General features: G+C 46.4%; 1 protein-coding gene across 2 annotated transcripts in view; it reads left to right on the top strand.

Annotated features, from left to right (window-relative positions):
* Window positions 1-203: 203 nt before the first annotated feature.
* Window positions 204-16,690, top strand: part of LOC120920813 (receptor-interacting serine/threonine-protein kinase 3-like) — a 127,479-nt gene continuing 110,992 nt past the window's right edge. For both annotated transcript variants that reach the window (XM_040333141.1, XM_040333140.1), the window contains exon 1: window positions 204-407. In XM_040333141.1, the coding sequence (XP_040189075.1) occupies window positions 274-407 (134 nt within the window). In that variant the 5' untranslated portion in view covers window positions 204-273. The remainder of the gene's footprint in view (window positions 408-16,690) is intronic.

Genomic DNA, 16,690 nt, shown 5'->3' with positions numbered 1-16,690 from the left:
GTCAGTTTCAGCCATGTAGGAATCTCTTATGCAGTATTGCCCAAATGCACACTTAAAACAACAACACAGAAACAAAGTCATTGCACAAGAGAGAGATAAAAAGACTTTGAATAAGCCAATAAACTCAGTCAAGCAAGAGCAGAAATTCCCTGACTGTAGTGTAATTGTGTACAGACAGTGTGACGTCCTCTATAGACTCTGGTCTCCACCCCCTCAGTAATTACCTCCACGCCTGTAACAGCTCAGTTATTGTGTTGTCTGCAGAGCTCCAACATGCAGCGTCTCCCACCTGGAGATCTGGAGAGCCTGAAGCTGGTGGGACGTGGAGGATTTGGGGAGGTCTATAGAGGATGGAGCCAGAACCTACAAATGGAGGTAGCGCTCAAAGTGGTGCAAGGAGCCAGCAGGTATGTACTAACGTGAGATACTTTTACTTTCACTTTCACTTTTGTTGATAATGGTAAACAAGGAAAAGAGGATGAATCTCTTTAATGGGGGCACAGATAGCAATGAAAACTGGAATTAACCAACTTTGAGCACTGTACGAAAGCATCACGGTCCCTGTCAGGGATGCCAACCGCCGTTTGTAAAAATCTTTTTTTTTTTTTTTTACAACTGCCAGTAAATATCAGGGGCTGATAATTTCATGCTGTGTTTGACTTTTTAAGTGTTTATACTGTTTGAATATTCACTGTGTTAGTTTTTAATAGGAGTTCTGTAATTTCTCAGGTTGTCAGTAAAAAATGTGCTCTGGCCTGTAAATTTTCCATGTTTTGTCAGTAAAAAATTCTAAGGGAGGATGGCAACCCCGGTCCCTGCTCCAGTGATCCCCACTGAATAAGGGTTTGTAGTTTTCAATGGAACACCAGTACAGTGGTTGGCGCACTTGTAGTCCACATAAATATCCCAGACACTGAGCTGGAGGAAGAGTCTGCAGATGCCTGGCTCTGCACCTATGATCCACCCATCATGGTTGCAATGCCTTGCAGGCAAAAAAAAAAAAGAAATCTACTGAGCTGGCCAGAACCACCTCTGAAGGGAGTCTATTCCACATTTTCACAGCTCTTACCGTGAAGAAACCTTTCCGTATATGGTGTAATAAGAGCAGCTGAATGGGAAGTTAACTGTGACAGATGGGGAACTGATTACAGTCACATTAAATGACTGACAAAAAAGGAAATACTCCATGTATAAGGACCACAAACGGTTCATATATAAAAGCAAAACTCTAGTTACGCTGTTAAATTCAGCTACTTGTGTAATATATCTGTTTTAGCTGACTGTATGCGATACATTTATTTGTATTAATATTATTAGGCCAAAGCCAGGGTGGCTTTGGCCAATTATGGCTCAGGGGGATTAGTACACGCCCTACACTATAAAAGGCAGCCTGCACGGCGGCCTCGTGTAGTGTGTTCCCGCTTTGTGAAAGAGGAGCAGTCAGACAGTTAGATAGAGAGAGATAGATAGAGACACAGTGTTTTTTCTACCAGATAGATAGATAGATAGATAGAGCAGGAAGGCTAGTCAGTATAGTTAAATCTACAGTTTGTAGAGAATATATTCACATCCCTAGGAGTTGTCAATATATTTATAAACTGTATAGCTCAGCTAGATCTGCTATTAGTATCTGTCAGGCAGGAGATTGTTCTACATGCAGTGCTCTAACATGTTGTATTGCCTGCATTAGGGATTAGCTTTAAAATATTAGTCTGTGTTATTCAACGTGTGCTAGTTAATTGCACATACACGCATTACCTGTTACTGCACGTGTGCAATTTATTTGCACAGAAACGCAGTCGCTGTTAATGCAACTGGGCTATTGAATTGCACAGAAACGCAGTCATTCTTACTGTGTGTGTGCTGTTTAATAGCAACTAAACGCAGTTGGTGTCACTGCGTGTGTGCTGTTACATAGCGCTTGAACGCAGTCGCTCTTACTGTGCGGGTGCTGTTTAATACCACCTAAACGCAGTTGGTGTCACTGCGTGTGTGCTGTTACATAGCACTTGAGCGCAGTCGCTCTCACTGTGTGGGTGCTGTTTAATACCACCTGAACACAGTTGGTGTGACTGTGACTATTTTGTTACATAGCACCTGAACGCAGTCGCTCTTACTGCGCGGGTGCTGTTTAATACCACCTGAACGCAGTTGGTGTGACTGCGACTATTTTGTTACATAGCACCTGAACGCAGTCGCTCTTACTGCGCGGGTGCTGTTTAATACCACCTAAACGCAGTTGGTGTCACTGCGTGTGTGCTGTTACATAGCACTTGAACGCAGTCGCTCTTACTGTGCGGGTGCTGTTTAATACCACCTAAACGCAGTTGGTGTCACTGTGTGTGTGCTGTTACATAGCACTTGAGCGCAGTCGCTCTTACTGTGCGGGTGCTGTTTAATACCACCTAAACGCAGTTGGTGTCACTGTGTGTGTGCTGTTACATAGCACTTGAGCGCAGTCGCTCTTACTGTGCGGGTGCTGTTTAATACCACCTAAACACAGTTGGTGTCACTGCGTGTGTGCTGTTACATAGCACTTGAGCGCAGTCGCTCTTACTGTGCGGGTGCTGTTTAATACCACCTAAACCCAGTTGGTGTCACTGCGTGTGTGCTGTTACATACCACCTGAACGCAGTTGGTGTGACTGCGACTATTTTGTTACATAGCACCTGAACGCAGTTGCTCTTACTGTGCGGGTGCTGTTTAATACCACCTGAACGCAGTTGGTGTGACTGCGACTATTTTGTTACATAGCACCTTAACGCAGTCGCTCTTACTGTGCGGGTGCTGTTTAATACCACCTAAACACAGTTGGTGTCACTGCGTGTGTGCTGTTACATAGCACTTGAGCGCAGTCGCTCTTACTGTGCGGGTGCTGTTTAATACCACCTGAACGCAGTTGGTGTGACTGCGACTATTTTGTTACATAGCACCTGAACGCAGTCGCTCTTACTGCGTGTGTGCAGTTTACTAACACCTGAACGCAGTCGGTGTGATTGCGCCTGTTTTGTTACATAGCACCTGAACGCAGTCGCTCTTACTGCTTGTGTGGAGTTTACTAACACCTGAACGCAGTTGGTGTGACTGCTTCTGTTTTGTTACATAGCACCTATAAATATATTTGAAAAGAGAGGGGTTCATAAGTCCCTAAACTGGAAGAATGGCCACATCCCTGGTAGTTAGAAAAAATAAACGAATTACCCCCAGGTGGGACTTTAAAGGTCAGACTCCAGTACAAGGTGAATATATTTTATTTTATTGAGTGGGTTTAACCAAGATGAGTTGACACTTGTTCACAGAGATAGTCTGAACATTGGATTCTAAAAGTCTTCTAAAACAAACCATGAAAAAACATAGCAAATAAGTGACACCAGGGACAAGATGTGCCCCGTGTGTTGAAACCAAAGAAACCAAAATAAACCCTGTGACAAAAAACATACAAAATTGATTAAAAAACACTCTGTGAGGAGCGATGGAGATTTGCCCGACGCGTTTTTGGTCTGCTGACAGGACAGGAGACCTTCATCAGGGGCCACAGGAGTGTGTGAATATGAGCTCTCTTCTCATTTGTAACAAACAAAGGATCGAAGAGTGAGCCCTTATGTTATGGGTTCTCGGTGTCCCCAAAATTCAGTTTTGGGGTCCTAGGAGTGGAATAAGAAAGGGGAGAGTGGCTCCGACTATCCTCAAACACAGGATGTCCCAAAATGTAAGCGTTTTGAGGGCAGAGTACAGCAGGTCAGTGGTGCCACTGAGTCCAATATGGACGGTCCTCGTGAGTGATAGGGATTAACGCTGGTGGGACGAAAGGCTCCAATCCACGGCATCTGTCAACAGGTTTCCTCTGTACATACTTAGCCCGGGACTCCCCCGGACTATTGTTACGAGGACCGTCCATATTGGACTCAGTGGCAGGGTTTATTTTGGTTTCTTTGGTTTCAACACACGGGGCACATCTTGTCCCTGGTGTCACTTATTTGCTATGTTTTTTCATGGTTTGTTTTAGAAGACTTTTAGAATCCAATGTTCAGACTATCTCTGTGAACAAGTGTCAACTCATCTTGGTTAAACCCACTCAATAAAATAAAATATATTCACCTTGTACTGGAGTCTGACCTTTAAAGTCCCACCTGGGGGTAATTAGTTTCTTCTTTTTTTTTGTTACATAGCACCTGAACGCATAAATATGGCTGGAAGGACAAAGAGACGCAGAGAGTCACGAGGGCAAGCAGGCTCTGCATCTAGAGGTAACGCTGGTGGTGGATGTGGTGCATCCTCTTCAGCACGTGGCCGTGGCCGCTCGTCCTTCTTTTCGGGGAGCTGGCCGTGTTGAGCCTCAACATGCAGAGAAATTAGTTGAGTGGATGACCAAGCCGTCCTCATCCTCCTCATCCTCTCACACTGACTGATCATAGTTTGTCTGGCAAAGCAGCTGCCAAGGCGTCCTCTACCCTCTGCACAATGGCATTACACAATCCTTCCCTAGTCCAACCGTGTCCTCCTGAGGAGTCCCCTGAACTGTTTCAACACAGTGTTGGGTACATGCTACATGAAGATGCGCAGCGTTTTGAAGACTCCGATGACGGAACACAGATCGAGGAAGGCATTGATGTGAGCCCAGGGAGAGGGGGTGGCCGAGAGGGACAACAATCTGGGAGTGATGTTCCCCCAGCTGGAGCATACTGCCAGGTTTTCGACAGTGATGATGAGGAGGGAGGGGATGATGAGGTCATTGACTTTACCTGGGTGCCTGATAGGAGAGAGGAGGAGGAGGAGGACGACGAGGCACAGGCACATCTCCAAAGAGGCAGGATGCCCTCCAGGGGTTTAGCTTAAGGGCAGCACACCAACTGCATAACATGGCACTGCTGTGTCTCAACGGTACAGCAAAAGTTCTTTGGTGTGGGCCTTTTTTGAAACATGTCCATCAGATCGTACCTTTGCTGTTTACAACATATGTCTCAAGCCTATCTCGCATGGCCAAAACATCACCCGCTTGGGCACCACATGTTTGTCCAGACATATGTCGAGCTGCCATGCAGCTCGTTGGCAAGCATACCAGAAAGACCCACACCAAAGACCGAAGCGGACCTCCCCTTGCCCTTCTGTGACCTCCAACCCCACTAGACCCCCAGTCCTCTCTGAAGCCTGCACCAAACGTAGTAGTGGTAGTACATGCGGGCAATCTAATGATAGTAACAGACAAATTTCCCTGCCCCAGCTGCTGCAGCGCCGAAAGAAGTACGCTCCCAGCCATCCACATGCCCAGCGGTTGAATGCTAGCTTAGCAAAATTGCTAGCACTTCAACTGCTACCTTTTCAGTTGGTAGATTCTGCCCCCTTCCGTGACTTTGTGGAATATGCAGTACCTCAGTGGCAAGTACCCAAACGCCACTTTTTCTCCCGGAAGGCGATTCCGGCTCTCTACCGCCATGTGGAAGGCAATGTCCATGCCTCGCTGGACAGGGCGGTCAGTGGTAAGGTGCATCTTACCGCTGACTCATGGTCCAGCAAGCATGGACAGGGACGTTACCTGTCTTTTACGGCCCATTGGGTGACTCTGCTGGCAGCTGGGAAGGACGCAGGGCAAGGTACAGTAGTTCTCCTCCAACCCCTCCTCCTCTTCTTCTTCCTCTGTGGCCTCTTCCTGTGGTGATGTTTGCTCAGAACCAGCCTTGCTCCGTAGGCGTACGAGGGGCTACGCAGGAATGCAGGCCAAGAGATGCCATGCGGTGCTAGAGCTGGTGTGCTTGGGAGACAGGAGCCACACTGGGGAAGAGGTTCTTTCAGCTCTGCAGGGGCAGGCTCAGAGGTGGTTTATGCCACGCTAGCTGAAGCCTGGAATGGTGGTCAGCGATAATGGCACCAACCTCCCCTCTGCCCTGCGACAAGGAAAACACACCCATGTTCCCTGTTTTGCGCATGTTCTCAACTTGGTGGTGCAGCGGTTCTTGGGCAGGTACCCAGGCTTACAGGATGTCCTGAAGCAGGCCAGGAAAGTCTGTGTGCATTTCCGGATGTCATATAATGCCACTGCTCGGCTGACAGACCTCCAGAGGGAATACAACCTGCCCAAGAACCGCCTAATCTGTGACATGCCCACCAGATGGAACTCTACGTTGGCCATGCTGCAGCGGCTGCACACGCAGCAGAGGGCCATCAATGAGTACCTGTGCCAATATGGCAGCAGAACTGGCTCAGGGGAGCTTGGGTTTTTTTCCCCACGCCAGTGGGCCTTGATCAGGGATGCAGCAACTGTCCTGTCACCATTTGAGGAGGCCACGAGGATGGTGAGCAGTGACAGTGCATGCATCAGTGAGACTGTCCCGCTTATTCCCATGTTGGAGCACACCCTACGTGTTATAATGGACAGGGCCCTTGAGGCAGAACAGAGGGAGGAAGAGGAGGACTTCCTTACCTCTCAAGGCCCCCTTTATCCAGACACTGTTCCTGCTTGCCCACCTAGAACACAGGAAGAGGAGGAGGAGGATTGTATCAGCAGCATGGAGGTGGAGCCTAGCACTCAGCATCAACAGCAGCAGTCTTCAAGGGATCATTTACAGTCCCAAGGAACACGTGGACTTTTACGTGGCTGGGATGAGGTGGCTGCGGATCATGGCGTCCTCAGTGACCCAGAGGTCTGTGCCCCGAATGCCTCTGCAAACCTACGCTGCATGGCCTCCCTGATCCTGCAAAGCCTGCGTAAGGATCCTCGTGTACGTGCTATCAAGGAGAGGGATCATTACTGGCTGGCAACTCTCCTTGATCCACGTTACAAGAGTAAGGTAGCGGACCTTATGTTGCCATCGCAGAGGGAGCATAAGATCAAACTTCTGCGGGAGGCCTTGCAGAAGGGTCTGTGCAATACGTTCCCAGAACCGGGGGGATTACCAAAACCTGGCCCTGAACAACGTCTTGCTGAGGCTTCGGTGAGTCAGAGAAGGAGCGGCGGAGAAGGTGGCCGTCTGACCGATGCGTTCAAACAATTTTTTAGTCCGCAGCCCCAAGGTCTGACCGGTTCCAGCAACCATCGCCAGCGTCTGGTTTACATGGCCCGGGAATACCTAGCGGCAAGATCCGACTTGGACACCTTCCCCACCGAAAATCCTCTGGCTTACTGGGTCTTGAGAATGGATCACTGGCCAGAGCTTGCACAGTACGCAATTGAGCTACTGGCTTGCCCTGCATCCAGTGTTCTTTCAGAACGCACATTCAGTGCTGCTGGAGGCTTTGTGACCGATCACAGGGTGCACCTCTCCACCGACTCTGTTGATCGACTGACCTTCATCAAAATGAATCAGGCTTGGATCAACACCAGCTACCAAGCTACCAAGCTGATGTTACTGAATAATAATTTTTTGTTGAAATGTCAGATCCCTTTGAGACTGCGTATGCTGATGCTGAGTGACTGTCCTGTTATGCTGCTGATGGAATATCCTCCTTCTCCTCACTTTTCTTGCTGATAGCTAGTAAGAAATGTTGTTTTTCTGGGCAACGCCACCAGTGCCTAAGGCCTAATTTTTCTGCCCCTGTGTAACAGGGGCGTCTGATACCAATTTCTGATGCAATACTTTGCACGTGGCTCCTTGTTGCGCTCCAATTAAAGATATTGGGAGGGGTTGCAGTGTTGTGTTGTGCCGAAGGCCTAATTTTTCTGCCCCTGTGTAACAGGGGCGTCTGATACCAATTTTTGATGCAATACTTTGTACGCGGCTCCTTGTTGCGCTCCAATTACAGTATCTGTGAGGGATTGCAGTGTTGTGACACCGCCACCAGTGCCTAAGGCCCAAATTTTATGCCCCTGTTCCAGTAATTTTCTTTGTTTGATTCTTTTCTAATTTGAGTTCATTCTAGCTTTCTCCTACGTTATCATAGTGTCATGTTTATTTTCCTTTACTAAATACTCATCATTGTCAATGGAAACACCACAAATCTAGATTTGTTCTTTTAGGCAGCATTGATATAATAAGAAGCCAGACATTGTTTAGTATCCAAAAATATTTATTGTATCACACTTAAAATGTGTAATTTTTTATAAATTTTTTATAATATATATATATATATATATATATATATATATATATATATATATATATATATATATATATATATAAAAAAATTTTACATTTTTTTTTTTAAACCCTCCCCAGAACATCAATAATATTCTTGAGGTTTTGGTCCACCTTTCTATTGTTCCTTATGTTCTTCTCCAGGGCGATGTTTGTGTCCTCTATTTGTGCCCTGCAGGACATTATCTCCCCAATTAGCACCTGGGCACTGTAAGTGTCTAAGCCACCACCAACAGCTTGTACACCTGAAATTTGTGAAAAAACATGTATTAAAATCATGCAGGCCTACATGTATTACCTGAAGCTGTGCGGTTTGACACTGACCTGATGTGGTGGCATTTTGCACTTCCTGTACAAACCCGGCGAGGGTGGGGCATGGCTGTGTGTGGGGTTGGTCGGCTCCATTTCTGCAGCTTGATTGAGGCCTATGAGATTGTAAAAAAAGGGTTAGATGAATCAAAAAGATTAGAGGCCTGAAAGAGGAATATCAATCATTATTTTTAAAAAGTGTAGTACAATTGTCTGCTTTTACAATCCTTCTAAGCTTAACACTGGATTTTATCCATTAACGAAGCTGCTGCATTTCTCTATCTTTGGACAAGTTTCCTACATGGAAAAACAACAAGTATACACTGGATCACCTCTGTGTGACACGCTAACTAGGTTGTTCTTGTGACCAACACTCAGTGCCGATCATGACCTCCCTGGGGCTCGAAGCTAAATGACATGGCACATTAAAAATGAGAAGCGGGGGGCGCCGACAACAGTGACATGTCACATTAAAGAAAGTTGAGAAGTGGGGGGAGGGGGTGTTGTGCTGTCGGAAATTACATCTTACATTACATTGAGAAGCAAGGGGTGCTGACTTATTGCCTCTTCTCCCATGCATTTAGCGAGTTGAGAAGCAGGGTGAGGGGGCGAAAATTACTTCTTACTAGGCGGGGCCTCTAGTTATTTGGGGGGCCCTTCGCAGCTTTGCGGGGCCCTAAGCGGCTTGCATATCGAGCCTATAGGGCGGATTGGCCATGCCAACCATTGTGCTACTGAGTCCATATGTGTAATCAACTTCTGCGCTGAGCATACTCTCCTTTTACTGTATAATGACTTAAAGGGGAGTTCCACCTACAATTTCACTTTTTAAATATAAATACCCCTGTAATACACAAGCTTAATGTAGTCTAGTAAAGTTAGTCTGTAAACTAAGGTCCGTTTTGTTTGGTTGTTAGAGCATTTAGTTAGTTTATAATCTAGAAATAGACCGTGGCCATCTTAAGTGTGGGCATCATGATCTCGCACATGCTCAGTGCTGCACAAGCGATGTAATAGGTTTCAGTCAGGGGAGGTTGCCGCCCCTTCTCTATGCAAATAGGCTATTTGCAAGGACTACTGGGATACATGATGCCTATCCCAGAAACCCTTGCGAATAGCCTTGTGACTTAATAGCCTAGGCTAATAAGGAGGAGGAAGTAATGAAGGACTACAAAATAAAGGTATTTACAAGCAACAAAATAAATAAAAATTGTCCATTCTGAACACTATGAGATTAGGGCATGCAGCACAGACAAACATAAAAAAATGGGTGGAACTCCACTTTAAGTCGGATTATTTAAATCTAGTTAATAACACATCTACATTCAATAAAAAATTGGTCTCACATAAAAAGATCTTAAATACATTGAACAACCAAGTATTGGGGAGCTGCGGTGGCTCAACGCGATTGGCACTGCGCTGACAAGCTATTCACCTCTGCAGCTAGAGGTTCGGATCCCGGTCTCAGCTACATGTGAATTGAGTTTGGTGGTCTCAGCCCGGCTCCCGGTGAGTGTGCTATGCGAGGTAAGCTTGCGCTTAGTATGCCCACCCCCCTCCCACAAAAACCACCACACTTACACGCACTCGAAATTGGGTTAACATGCACGCACTTTGACCACGCGGTCTCTAAAAACAGAGGCGAAGGACTAACGGGGCTGGTTGAGCGGGCTAGATCCTCTCACTCCCTTATAGGGAGTCCCTCTGCCCCGTTGGGCTTCAAAGCGGAGCAGGTAGGGCGGGCTGTGTGGGAGGACCCCCTCACACACCCACCATTGCCACCCGGGGCATGGAGAAAGGTGGCAGATTGTCTCCGGGGGATGCCTGCCTACTCCCAACTCCTGCAGTCCGGCTCCTCTCTCGAGTACACGCACAAAATACACTTTAAAAGAGAAAAAAAAAAAAAAAGTATTATGCCCACGAACAGGAACCTTGAAACATCTATTATTGAACTGTCTATATACACAACCTGAAAGAAAACCAAATGACGCAAAAGAATTAAAACAAATATTTAGAGTACACATGAAATTTACTTACGTCTTCTGAGAACTCTTCTAATTCTCCCCATCTGGTCCTGCTCTCTGATTTTCAAATCAGACCATCGCTTCCGCAGCTGCTCCCTGGACCTCTGCACCCCGAATTTTGCATGGAGAGTCCTCCACACCTTCTCCATGATCTGGGCCTTCATTTTATTGGGGTTCTTGTAAGGCCCTTTTTTGCCGTCGTAGTCCTCCTTTTTAAGAACAGCCACCATCTCTACCATCTCTTCGAAGCTCATGTTGGTGGCTTTGTAACTCCTGCTCCTCCTGGTGTGTGCCTGGCCTCTCTCCTGGCCTCTCTCCTGCCTGGTTTCAGCTTGCTGTCTTCCCTCCATCATTTCTTCTGACTCTTGCATTGAACGACTGAAAAGGGGCGTGTCAATCACTCGAACGATTGTCATGGGCGTGGCAACGTGCGGAGCTTCTCACATGCGCAGTGTATAAAGGGATATTGCGTGAATGAGAACGTCGTTCACGGTCAGTAGAAAACGTCGGAAAAACGATCGTGCAATACGACGATACGAAACTTGATTTTTGGACTTTATGATCAGTGGATGAGTTTGTGGGTTAGATATGGGGAGAAAGCTAAGGCTTGACTGACATTAGTTTTTTTTTGCTAAATTTTGACTTGCAGAAATAATGGAGGCCTTCAGAGAACAGGAGTTCTTCACAGAATTTGTTCAAAGGGGGCCCCGGATGGCAACCCCCCCTTTTTTCTAGAATTTTACTTTCCCAAAAAAATAATTTATTGAGCCAAGATCTGGCATTGTAATGCCCCCCCCCCACCCCTAAAATAATTGACATATTGTTGCCACACAGCACGTGCACTTTGGGGGGCCAAGCCTGTATGGACAGTCTCACGGGCCACCACCATTGGAACATCAGTGGCCTCATCAGGCACAAGTGTCGTGTAGTTTGTTGAGGGTCTCTTTAGGAAATTGTGCAATATGCAGGAGCAAAGTATGACATGGTTCTGATTCTACTTAAGAAACCTACAGTCCTTATCTTGTTTGCAATGCCTGTATACTGCTGTTCAAAGTATATAGGGCCAAACGGTCTTGTCAGGGCCAATCCTCGCTATAGGTTCACTATGCAAGCTGCTTAGGGCCCCGCAAAGCTGCAAAGGGCCCCCCAAATTACTAGAGGTCCCGCCTGGGGAGAAGTCATTTTCGCCCCCTCACCCCGCTTCTAAACTCGCTGGCTGAGTCATTTCCGACAGCAGAACACCCCCTCCCCCCGCTTCTCAACTTTCTTTAACTACTTGCCGACCGCGCACCGTCATAATACGGCGGCAGGTCGGCTCTCCCAGGCGAGAGCCCGTAGCTATACGTCCTGCGCGTGAACGGCAAGGGCGTACTAGTGTCATTAGTGACAAAAATAAGTGTTAGGGTAATCAGTCTTAGGCCCTAAAAAGTCTAGGGACCCCCCCTAACCCCCCCCAATAAAGGTTTAACCCCTTCATTACCCCCTGTCACCAGTGATCACAGTATAAGTGTCACGGGTGACGCAGTTTAGTTTGTTTATTTTCTATAGCATCAGGGCACCCGCCATATTTTTTTAAATAAAGTTTTAACCCCCTAAACGCCCGGCGTGTGATAAAAGTTTGGTTTTAGCGCCAGATAGGGTCTGCGTCGCCCCAGGCAGCGTCAGATTAGTGCCAGTAGCGCTAACACCCACGCACGCACCATACGCCTCCCTTTAGTGGTATAGTATCTGATCGGATCGATACCTGATCTGATCAGATCTATACTAGCGTCCCCTGCAGTTTAGGGTTCCCAAAAACGCATTGTTAGCGGGATCAGCCCAGATACCTGCTAGCACCTGCGTTTAGCCCCTTCGCCCAGCCCAACCCACCGAAGTGCAGTATCGATCGATCGATCACTGACACAAAACACAAAAACACATAACTGCAGCGTTCGCAGAGTCAGGCCTGATCTCTGCGATCGCTAACAGTTTTTTTGGTAGCGCTTGACTCAGTCACTAACAGGTCAGGTGCTTTTTTGCCTGTGAATCTCACCACTGTACCCCTAAATTTAGAGCCCAAAATGGCAAATCGATGGTACAGTGATGAAGAGGCCTACTTGTTTATGAGCCTGACAGATAGTGATGAGGAGGTCACGCATCTGTCAAATTCTTGCTCAGAATACGATCCTGTAGACGACAGTGGCTCCCTGACAGATAGCTCTGACGACGGAGTGGTCCCTGCTAGGGTCAGGCGTACCAGACCCCGATCTTCTGCTGTCGCTGAGGTGCAAGAACCGCAGGGCTCTCGTATGGAGGAGAGAAGTACTAGCGCCGCTATTCCCTCTGGTGAACTGGCAAGCACCAGCGGCCTAGTACATCCTGGTCATATATCCAGCACTGCAGTAACACTTGGTGACGTGGCGAGTCCCATAAGTGCAGTTCAAGCTGGAGAGGTGGCAAGCACGAGTAGTGTCCCGCTGCCACCAAGAAGAAGACGACAAAGACAGGCCCGTCCCCATAGTACCCTTCCTGCTGCATTCGCCAATCCTGATTGGGTACCCACCACTTCTGCAGCACCCGTACTTCCCCCATTCACTGGCCAACCCGGAATTCAGGTGAATACAGTTGATTTTACGTCACTGGATTTTTATTCGCTGTATTTCACGGAAGATCTCTATAGATCTATTGTGGACCAAAGCAATTTGTACGCTGGTCAATTCATCGCCGCTAATCCCCAGCTGTCCCTTGCCAGAGATTGGAAGCCAATTACGGTTTCCGAATTTAAGATCTTTCTGGGCCTTTCCCTCATCATGGGCATTACTAAAAAGAGTGAGCTGCGGATGTATTGGTCCACGCACCCAGTTCACCATATGCCCATTTTCTCTGCCTCCATGGCCAGGACACGATACGAGCAGATCTTGCGGTTCATGCATTTTAGTGACAATGAACTCTGTCGTCCTCGGGGAGACCCTGGATTCGATCGGCTCTACAAAATTCGGCCCCTCGTAAACCACTTCAACGAACGGTTTGCAGCCTTGTATAATCCCCAACAAGTTGTCTGCGTTGATGAGTCCCTGATTAAGTTTTCTGGCCGCTTGTCATTCAAACAATACCTTCCCAGCAAGCGTGCCAGATACGGGGTCAAGTTGTATAAGCTCTGTGACAGGGCAACAGGCTATACATCTAGCTTTATGGTTTACGAGGGAAAAGACAGTCACGTAGAGCCGGAGAATTGCCCTGATTACATAGGGAGCGCTGGTAAGATAGTGTGGGAATTGGTGTCACCCTTATTCGGAAAGGGGTACCACTTGTACGTGGACAATTATTACACAAGCGTGCCACTTTTTAGTCACCTTTTTGATTATGGAATTGGCGCATGTGGCACCGTGCGACCTAATCGCCGGGGCATCCCCCAACGGCTTGTAGAATCCCGTCTTAGTCGGGGGGAGAGAGCCTGCTTACAGTGTAATAATTTGTTAGCAGTGAAGTGGAGGGATTCACGGAATGTTTTCGTTCTGTCCTCGCTTCACGCAGACACGGCAGTACAAATTACTACGGCGACTGGTTTTGTGGAGAAACCCCTCTGTATCCACGAGTACAACCTTAACATGGGAGGGGTGGACCTCAATGACCAGTTGTTGGCGCCGTACCTAATTGCCCGGAGGTCCAAACGCTGGTACAAAAAAGTGTCAGTGTATTTGTTTCAATTGGCTTTGCTGAACGCTCATGTGCTATACAGAGCTTCAGGACGGACTGGATCCTTCCTAAAATTCCAGGAAGAGATCGTCGAAGCCCTTCTGTTTCCAGATGGTGCTGTGCCCCACCTTCCCAACGCAAATGCAGTGAGCCGGCTGTATGAGAGGCATTTTCCTTTTGTCCTCGCTGGTACCCCTACCAGAAAATCCCCCCAAAAAAGATGTCGTGTCTGCAGCAAACTCGGATTTAGGCGTGACACCCGCTTTTATTGTCCCGACTGTCCTGACCAACCTGGTCTCTGCATTGGTGTATGTTTCAAACGCTACCACACACTAGTTCAGTTTTAGCGTAGGGTACAGCACCACACAGTCCTAGGCACACCAACACAGGGTCTCGGAATATGTGATGGCCATCACATTTTGAGAGACCATAATCTGCAACGTTCAGTTTATAGTTTTCATAAAAGTGAAAAAAAGTAGAAAAAAAATAAAAAAACACACAAAAACACAAAAAAAAAATTTAAAATAAAAAATCCAAAAATAGTTGTGGTTGTATTTTTCTCCTCTCTTTATTGTTCTCTTATGTTCACTCTCTACTGTCCACTCACTATTGTTCTATATCTATTCTCTCTATTTTTACAATGTTTTATTGTATTTGCTTTGCAGGTATGGTATGTTATACTGTAATGTTTGTTTTATTGTTAACCATCATTTGCTTAGCAGGTACGCTATTCAGTTGCATCGCGGCTTTATTTAGCGTGACAGCAACAGCGTTTGCTCCCACGATATATAAAGCCGCGACTCCAGCGCTGTAGGAGGTGATTTCACCACCACAGTTAAAAAAAGAGCATATATGCCGAAGCATGGGGGCATTAGGGGCGGAGGAGCGATTTTGCTCCTAATGCCGCGTACATACGGTCGAAATTCCGACGGAGGCTTGCCCGTGGAAAAGTTCGACCGTGTGTACGCGGCATAACTTTTTTTGCGGGAGGATGCCCCCATGCTTCGGCATATATATTTTTTAGGCACAGGTTGCGTTAAATGTTTTATTTTTTTTTTATATTTGCTTTGCAGGTATGGTATGGTAAGATCTTACTGTTAAAATGTAATGTTACTTTGTTATAATGTTAACCATCATTTGCTTAGCAGGTACGCCATTCAGTTGCAGCGCGGATTTATTTAGCGTGACAGCAACAGCGTTTGCTCCCACGATACATAAAGCCGCGACTCCAACACTGTGGGAGGTGATTTCACCACCACAGTTAAAAAAAGAGCATATATGCCGAAGCATGGGGGCATTAGGGGCGGAGGAGCGATTTTGCTCCTAATGCCGCGTACATACGGTCGAAATTCCGTCGGAAGCTTGCCCGTGGAAAAGTCCGACCGTGTGTATGCGCCATAACTTTTTATGCGGCGTACATACGTGTGTGAGCGGCATAACTTTTTTGCGGGAGGATGCCCCCATGCTTCGGCATATATAAATGGTGCATGTATGCCCATCATTAGAAGTGGGTGGATGAAGGGAGGTATTCTAATGGTGGGCATACCCACCGATCAATCTTTTTTTCGTTCAGCCAACAGGCTGCATGAAAAAAAAAAAAGATTACAATACATGTCCAACAAGAACCATCAACGTATGGTATGTTGCTGGACTTTGAATGGTTATACCAGAATGATGCCTGCGGGTTTAGGTATCATCTTGGTATCATTCTTTTCAGCCAGCGGTCGGCTTTCATGTAAAAGCAGTCCTAGCGGCTAATTAGCCTCTAAACTGCTTTTACAAGCAGTGGGAGGGTATGTCCCCTCCCCGGATATAAACTGCGCCATTGGGAAAGTGGGAAAACATTTTATCACACCGATCTTGGTGTGGTCAGATGCTTTAAGGGCAGAGGAGAGATCTAGGGTCTAATAGACCCCAATTTTTTCAAAAAAGAGTACCTGTCACTAACTATTGCTATCATAGGGGATATTTACATGCCCTAAGATGGCAATAAAAATTATAAAAATAATAAAAAAAAGTAAGGAACAGTTTAAAATAAAATTAAGAAAGCAAATTAAATAATAATAAAAAAAAAAAAAAGCACCCCTGTCCCCCCCTGCTCTTGCGCAAAGGCGAACGCAAGCGTCGGTTTGGCGTCATATGTAAACAGCAATTGTACCATGCATGTGAGGTATCACCGCGAAGGTCAGATCGAGGGCAGTCATTTTAGCAGTAGACCTCCTCTGTAAATCTAATGTGGTAACCCGTAGAGGCTTTTAAAGGCTTTTAAAAATGTATGTAGTTTGTCGCCACTGCGCATTTGTGCGCAATTTTAAAGCATGTCGTGTTTGGTATCTATGTACTCGGCCTAAGATCATCTTTTTTATTTCATCAAACATTTGGGCAATATAGTGTGTTTTAGTGCATTAAAATAAAAAAACATGTATTTTTGCCCAAAAAAATGCATTTGAAAAATACTGCGTGGTAAAAAAAATGCAACACCCACCATTTTAATCTGTAGGGCCTTTGCTTTAAAATAATATATAATGTTTGGGGGTTCAACTTAACTTTCTTGCAAAAAAATAATATGTTTTTATGTAAACAAACAGTGTCAGAAAGGGCTTTTTCTTCAAG

This window comes from Rana temporaria, chromosome 13 (genome assembly GCF_905171775.1).
Source record: "Rana temporaria chromosome 13, aRanTem1.1, whole genome shotgun sequence".
In the NCBI taxonomy this organism is placed as follows: Eukaryota; Metazoa; Chordata; class Amphibia; order Anura; family Ranidae; genus Rana; species Rana temporaria.
This window is presented reverse-complemented; position numbering and strand designations above follow the sequence as displayed.